This window comes from Nematolebias whitei, chromosome 5 (genome assembly GCF_014905685.2).
Source record: "Nematolebias whitei isolate Nwh7 chromosome 5, NemWhi1, whole genome shotgun sequence".
NCBI classification, from domain to species: Eukaryota; Metazoa; Chordata; class Actinopteri; order Cyprinodontiformes; family Rivulidae; genus Nematolebias; species Nematolebias whitei.
In genome coordinates this window covers 42733873-42742341 of record NC_056502.1, presented here as the reverse complement: position 1 = coordinate 42742341, position 8469 = coordinate 42733873, and the positions used below count along the sequence as shown (strand labels likewise).

At 41.8% G+C, this 8469-nt stretch overlaps 1 protein-coding gene across 1 annotated transcript in view; it reads right to left on the bottom strand.

Annotated features, from left to right (window-relative positions):
• ldlrad4b (low density lipoprotein receptor class A domain containing 4b) overlaps window positions 1-8469 on the bottom strand; it is a 56392-nt gene that overhangs the window by 4238 nt on the left and 43685 nt on the right. The window contains exon 3 of the mRNA XM_037676465.1: window positions 8283-8333. Within this exon, the coding sequence (XP_037532393.1) occupies window positions 8283-8333 (51 nt within the window). The remainder of the gene's footprint in view (window positions 1-8282; window positions 8334-8469) is intronic.

The following is an 8469-nucleotide window of genomic DNA, read 5'->3' as shown; positions in this document are numbered from 1 at the left end:
TTTTTTTTGATTGTCTACTGTTGTACTGATAACTATCTCCTGAGGGTAAACTATATCTTGGCTGCAAGTATCAAGCTACAAAATCCTTTGTTTTCTACAACTGATCGCGGTTGGTCATTAATTATGAAGTTTAGCAACTTCTCGGTAAACATTCAAGCTCTGTGGCTTCAGTGGTGTGCTGTTCTCATTCAGTCCACAGCAGACAGTATTATTTCGGTTAGCCGCGCTCAGTCTGCCCCTCCTCAGAGACGGACAGACTGAGCGTGGCAGAGTAGACGCGGCTGGCCGGGGTCGAGTTGCCTGTTTTGTTTTGAGCAGGAGTAGTGCCACGCTGAAGCCACTGAGCTCGAATGTCCAACATAAAACTAACTTTACCGTGGTTTAATGTGGCCCTATGGCTCTGCAGACATTGCACGTTGCTGTCTTGTCTTGTGGTGTTCCTAGTGTAAAATACTTCCACACAGCGGACACGTTTCGATGAAAAGTTGGTTAGCCGTTAGCCACAGTGCTACTGCACGTTGTAGCTGGCTGCAAACTATGAAATGGATTTCCTGAATGTGAGGCAGGTCTTATTACTCTGAGTTCATGAGACACGCCGCCGTTCAGGAAATCCATTCCATAGTTTTAAGCCAACATGCAGAGCAGCTGGCAGGGAATCACATGTGGAAACGTTTCAACAGACACAGACATCCATCATGGATCAGAAATATCTGCAGGTTGGATCGCAAAAATCCAATACGTAAATTATGCTGGTATTTGATACAGATACCGGATTAGCTCCATCCCTAGTTTTATAGAGTCTCTTAACTTTCACCTTCTTCTGCTGGTTTGGATTGTTAACATGTAAAAACAGGAACAACCTCTCAGGGATTGTCAGGATGTGCAGCAAAACTGCTGGCATAGAAATACAGAACCTCACTGACCTACACAAGGCGAGGTCAGTGAACAAGGACAGGCTGATTCTGGCAGATCCTGATCATCACTCCATGGTGAGTTCAGGTTGCTTCCATCTGGACGCAGGTATTTTCTGCCCAGATGTAGAATGAACAGACTGAAAAACTAATTTATTCCTGCAGTGATCAGGTTTTTCAATGAATATTCATGACTTCCGTATTGTTATTTTAATGTCTCAATGCCTTGTCTAGTATGGATATTTTATATCTACTGAAGGTGAAACTAATTTCCCCTTGGGGATAATAAAGATTCTTGAACTTGAACTTAACTGACCTATCGGACCAGTGGAAATAAAGAAATATGAAGATCCCTGACTGGCGGGGTATGTAACAGAACCACCTTTCATTAGACTGGGTGATGGGTTAGCAGCATGACTTGCAGGAAGTAAAATAACTTAAAGGTCGTGCAAATGTGTGGACAGTCTAACTTTTCAGAAGAAAAAAACAAGGCTAATGGAAATTGTAGTGGCGGCTAAAATTCAGATGCTTTGTCTGCTTTTTAAATGGTTTGTTAACTCTTGTGTTGTATTAGTTTGTCCTGCACGAGTAAAGAATGAAACCAGCGTGTGTTGTGGGATCCAGGAATTGCTGCAAGTTGGTCTGAGGGTTGTAGGGGTGGACGGCTGGTGGAACCTGAAGTATATTTTTATCTGACTATATATTATCTTACTGAAAAGTGTGATTATTTGTATTAAAGTTCTTATAGCATCATATAATTTATATATATATATATATATATATAGTGCTCACATTAAGCATGTAAATTATAGCCAAACAGAACCTATGAGAATCGTGCTGCTGCTGTTCGGTGTATTGTTTTGCACTATTAGTGACTGTCTGGCATGTATCTTAAATCTTTTAGCACATCGTTGGGCGTTCATTTAGTGTATATCTTAGTTGATATCTTAGATCCTTATCCACTGTTTTTTTTACACTTTATATTTTTGCTATTGTTGGATGTAACTGGGACCTTGAGTACACAATTTCGCTCCACTTCATGTACCCCATGCGATGTGAATGACGATAAAGAACCTTGAATCCTTGAACGTGTTAAAAGAGACAGAGGATCTTTTGTTACCAGTTTCTGTTTCCAGTAGGAAGGACTTTTAGTTACACACCTACATTTCCCAACATTCATACAGCAGCGTTTTGAAACGGTGTAGAACAAGGATCATTGGCAGAGAGCTGGTCACATGATGTAGTATTGGAACTTCTCATAGGACGATGGTGACAACTACTTATTTATTATTATCATTTATTAACCTTTATTTGACCAGGCAAATCCCATTGAAATCACAGATCTCTTTTTCAAGGGAGGCCTGGGCCTGAAGGCAGACTAACAGGCATGTTTTTGGTCTGTGGGAGGAAACCAGAGTACCCGGAGAAAACCCACACAAGCACGGGAAGAACATGCAAACTCCACACAGAAAGACCCCAGGTCCAACAAGGGATCAAACCTAGGACCTTCTTGCCATGAGGCAACAGTGCTAACCACTGATCCATCGTGCTGCTGTACTTCCTGGAGGTGCGGCCAGTTCTGAAGAAAATGTGTGTTTTGGTCGAAGTTTGGCATCATTTCCTGGGACCTCATGCCCCAGTGCTGTAGAGATTTTGTACATATGGGTAAAATAAACCTTCTGAAATGAATGACGATCGCTTCTCCAAAGCCTGCTTCAGACATATGAACAAATCTTACAAACCGGACCGGGGTGGATCGAATATATAATATAATATAAAATAAAAACTAATAATAATTACCGGAAAAATTCCGTGTTTTTGCTTAAAAAATGCTGTAACTAACCAGATTTCTTTGACTGTAGATACAGAACGTTTCCCTCTAAAACTCAGTAAACTGGAGTCAATCATGAAGCACACGTACAGCAGCTTTAATCCTGTTTCCAATTATTTAATAATTCATAACGTTTTCAAGAAAGCTTCATAATGGGCTTTTTCTATAAATGTATTCCAAGGAAGCGTGACAATGAGAAATTATTTGTGTTCATAGTTTTCTGCTCCAGCCAAGTCACTGAAAGGCAGATGAGTTTCATGACAGAGGATTTTAGTTCCTGTTTGACTCTGAAGATGGATGCCACATCTGCCTTTTATGCAAACAATGACAGCACTCAGTCTGCTGGCACCAATTAGCTGCTACAGACGTTTCAGTTTAATTACAATAAAAGAAGAGAACAGATCTCCCTCTAAAACAGGACAGCGCTCAACACATCGGTTCATCCGCCAGCTTTTGTTTGAGATCTTCACCTCAATTAACTCCTCAGACTGGAGCGTCATGATCCATTTGTTCGTTTCTCACATTTCTACTGCAGCGAGTCATTATCAGAGGAAAGCCATTTCAATTAGAGACTGTGTCTGTAATCATCTACCCCCACTGACAAGACCGTCTGGGTGAAGAGAACAACCGACTTTGAAAAAAAAAAAAAAGAATAAATAAATCAAAAACCTGGGGGAGAGGGATCAGGGCGACTGAAATGGGGAGAGAGGAAGAAAGGGTGAAACAGACAGGATTAAAAAGAAAGGCTGCTGAGATGAGGATGGAGACGACAGAAAGGAGAAGAGGAAAAAAGCCGTGGAGATGAAGGAGAGACAGAAAGGAACAGAGAGAGCGACAGAGAGGAAGTAGAGATGGATAGATTGAAAGATGGGGGGGGGGGGGGGGATAGAGGGAGCAGAGCGCAGCAGCAGAGCAGGGCAGCTCTCAGACGGCTGTCTAGACGGTGTCAGGGGAGGTGTTGCTGATTAATGACGCGCAGGCCCCCCCCCCCCCCCCTCCCCGCCCCTCCACCACCCCCACCCACCCCCCCCCCCCCCACTGCCCCCCTCCTACTTCCCTCATCTCTACTGTTTTTATTTATGCAACATATTCTTTTTTCCTCTCCTAATTCCCTCTTTGGTTGTGAGGTGTTTAAAGGAAGTATCTGCTTCAGTGCAGCCAGCCTCAGTGTATCAACTCATCAATGACCAGTGATCACTGATCAATAACCAATACATGACCATGATGCATTCAGAGTCCTGCCACAGCTGCTTTGTCCCACCACGACCCATAAGATCTTCCATCTGGGAATGAGGCGTTAAGCAAACCCCCCCCCCCCCCCCCCCCCCCCCGCCCCATGGTGAAGATACTGGTGTTTGTGGTTTTGGATGGATAGTTCTTTGAGAACATGTCGGCTCTGATTATGTTGGCATGTGTTGCCAGTCCAGTACAAGCTCCAGTTCATGGATCTTCTTCTACTTCTTCATCTTCATCTTCATTTTCATTCAACTTTTCCCTCTTCAGGGGTCTCCACAGTGAGTCCTCCTCCTCCATCTCACTCTGTCCTCACTCACACTACCTCCATGTCCTCTCTAACAGCATCCATACATCTCCAGACCATACAACAAAGCTGGTCTCACCACTGTCTTGTCACCCTTTTGTCACAAATCACTCCTGATTTGCGACAAATGTCCAGCTACTTCTGTCCTCCTTGTATTCCTGTAAGCACAGTCTAATTAGACAAAGCCAGGTACTGACAAATAAGCAGTCATAAATAAATTAAATAACAGAGTAGGGGTGAGAGACATTTTTTGCATAGATTCATTTAAGATATCTATACAAAAGACAGAGTCTAAAATACTGGAGAACTCTTACTGTGGGACCAGCTCACCTCCCAGAATTCTGGCCCGGCTTCTCAAGGAGTCCAAGCAAGCCGAGCCGTGACGTCACTGTGAAAAATCACATCATGTCGCTGCTGATCAGTTTCATGTCGCTGCTGATCAGTTTCATGTTGCTGTGTACATTTGTGCTCATCTGTTCACACAGACTCATGTCCGTGCTGCTGTTCGGCGTATTGTGTTTATTGTTTTTATGCTATTAGTGCTTATGTAATATATATATATATATATATATATATATATATACACACACACACACACACACACACACATATATATACATACACACACATACACACACACACACACACACATAATATATAATAATATATTATATCTGACTCTAGTGGCTTTTGCTAATAATAAGCTAAAAAAATGAGTTTATTGGATATGAGGTAGGAACACATGAAACTATTAGGTAGTTTATAGCCAGTCAAGGCCCTCACACTTTACAATTATAGGGGCCAGCAGCCTCACGATGTTGGTTAATTGCTCTGTGGATATATTAATAAAATTTGATCATTATTTTTTGCTTCTTTCATAAAATACCACATGATTTCTTGGTTCACTCATACATCAGACATCCAGATGAACTCTGAATGCTTCTAACAGCTAGTCTCACTTTGAATGAAAATAATTTGTGCAAAAGAATAATGATTTAAAAAAGCATTTCTCCCACAGATGGGACCCCAAGACACAAAAGGTGGTATATAAACAACCCACCTTCAATCAGGTGGGGACTATTAAACTAAAATTTAATTTAATTCATTTTTGACTATTTAAAAACATTGTTAAAGGCACACAAACTACACCTTTGTAGTAATGTACAACTTAAACAGAAACTGAATAAGTCCTTGTTTTCTTGTCAGTGTCTCTGTCCCAGGCTTGTCGAGAGATCAAGGAATGATAGATTAAAGCATCTAATCTGACATGGTATGGTATGGTATAAAGTTTATTCATTTTAAAAATACAAAACAGTTTCATAACTATAAAAAGATACAAGAGATTTAAAATGAAAGGCAGCAGAAAGAAGAAAAAATCTTATTATATCTGCCCCTTTTTCAAACAATTATTTCAATCATATATTTCAAGTAACAGAACAAAATGAATAACTCTTTCTAATTTTTCCAATTCTAATACAAAACACACACTAAGCTACTTCATATATACTTTAACAATTCAGCTTTGATCTTTCTTTGATCAAAAAGGACACATTTGAGGAGTCCTGATACATTCACTAAGTCATTCACATATAAAATAAATAACTTTGGTCCAAGTACAGAGCCTTGAGGAACTCCACACGTGATATTGCAGAGGTCAGATCTTACACCATTTCTTTGTACAAATGATGATCTCCAACTGCTCCACAATGCTTCTAAAGGTCCCAACATACTCAGGTGTACTGTGTGTACTCCGTGAGTCACGCAGACTACGCACGTACTGTCTGCAGACAGTTGAGACTTCATACTCCAGCATACACCCTGATGGGCTGCAGTCCAGCTCTGCAGGAAAGGGGCGTTTACATTTGGGATAAATTGACGTTGCCGATTGGTCATTTGCTGACACGCCTACTGGATTGATTGACAGGTTGTGTTGTGGATCCGACTCGTGGGAAAAAAAAAAAAAAAAAAAGAAAGCTGCCGGCAGCCCTGGGTCTTTAAAGGCAGGGCAGGGCAGAGGTGTTCTGTGTTTATCTGTTCTTAATAAAAAGTTCTTAAATGAAAAAAAAAGCAGGGAGCACTGACCCTGCAGCCCACACATCAGACCGGCCCATCGGGAAATCTCCAGACCCTCTCGATTAGATTGCAGACAATACGGCGGTGGTGGGATGCATCACAAACAACGAGTCCAGCTACAGGCAGGAGGTGAAACACCTGGAGAGCTGGTGCAGGAAGAAAAACCTTCGCATCAATGTGAAGAAGACGAAGAAAATGATTGTGGATTTCAGAAGAAACAAACAACTACACTCGGCCACCCCCTGTATATAGGAGGATCTGTGGTGGAAGTGGTCTCCAGCTACAATTATTTGGGTGTGCACCTGAACAACAACCTCAGCTGGCGCAACAACACAGCCAGCCTGATCAAGAAAGTTCATCAGAGACTCTACTTCCTCAGACGGCTGAGACGAGCTGGACTGGGAAGCTCAGTCCTCACCTCCTTCTACAGGTGTGCAGTGGAGAGCTTCCTGTGCTCCAACATCAACGTGTGGCATGGAGGCTGCACAGCTGCAGAAAGAAAAGCTTTGCAGAGAGTGGTGAAGGCTGCACAGAAGATGTTGGAGTCAGTCTCCCCACCTTCAGACATCTACACCTCCAGATGCAGGAAGGGAGCCACCTGCATCATGAAGGACCCCACTCACCCACACACACACTTTTTGCCCCACTCCCCTCAGGGAGGAGGTTGAGGAGCATTAATTGTAGAACCACTAGACTGAGGAACAGCTTCTACCCTGAGGCTGTTAGACTCATGAATCTCTAACCAGGATAATCACTGTAATGCCACTTTAATTGGAGATTTGACACTTTATATGTGCTGCTGATTTCTTGCCTTTAAGCCACTCTATTCATACCCATCTGCTCACAACAGGCTCATGTTCAGGCTGCTGTTTAATACATCATATTATATTAAATTATTATTGTTTAGCGGATATCTTAGGACCTTGTATACCATTTCTTTTTTTAATACTTTATATTTTTGCTAATTTGGAAACTGGGACCTTGAGTACACAATTTCATTCCACCTCATGTACATATGATGTGAATGACAAAGAACCTTGAACTTGATAAACTAGATTAAGATATATACTGCATTTACAAACACACGGTTTAAATTTCTAAATTAGTGTGCAGAAATTTACATTTATTTCAAGCAACTGAATAAAAGCATATGTTAAGCTTGATATCTTACTTGTCTTCTTTTTTGGCATTTGATCTATTAAAAACAAAATAAGGTGGAACAGTGGCACAAATGGTAGAGCTGCCACCTCTCAGCAAGAAGGTCTTCGGATCGAATCCCAGATGGGGGTGACATTCTGGGTCCAAAAACACCCATGTTAGGCTGATTGGTAACTCTAAATTGTCTCTAGGTGAGAGAGAGTGAATGGTTGTTTATCTCGTTTGATGGACTGGAGACCTCTCCAGGTGTCCCCCACCTCTCACACAGTGAAGGCTGGATATGGGCACCAGTGACCCCGTCACCCAGAAAGGAAGAAGTGGGTAAATATAATGGATGGATGGATGAATTTAGGTCAGTTGCTTTAAACACCATTTCTGTTTTACCATTTCCATGGTCCTTCCATGACCAAGGGCTAATTGATCCTTTGTATAACTTGTGCATGAAGTCCAGTTCCATCCCGTACCTACAGTATCCTTGCAGTGGACGTATAAACTAGATATGGCACTGAAACTATGTGTTGCTGTTCAGTTTTAGAAGCTGCCACTTGCTGTATTGTAAACAAATATCTGCCGACTGAAAACAGAACTTTTTAGAAGTTGTTAAAGACGAGACATAAAATAACTGTTTACAGAACACCTTTATATACAACCCACTAAGGATACATATCATCTACATAAACTCAAACTGGTCAGCCGCTGTTTTAAAAGTTGAGCATCCAGTGTTTGTAGGACATGCTGACAGTGCACAAGACTAAGTTGGGGGTCTTACCTCCGAGGCACCTTGTCGAGAACCACTGTCTGAAGGCCACAGACACCCGTCCTGCAGACAAAGAAAAAAACAGAGGCTGCTTGGAAAACTGATGCACACCTGCCTGAAGCTTGTGTTTGCACTTCAGTGATATTTCTTATTTATGTTCACCAGCTTCTGTTTGGCGATGGCTTAAAATTCCTACCAT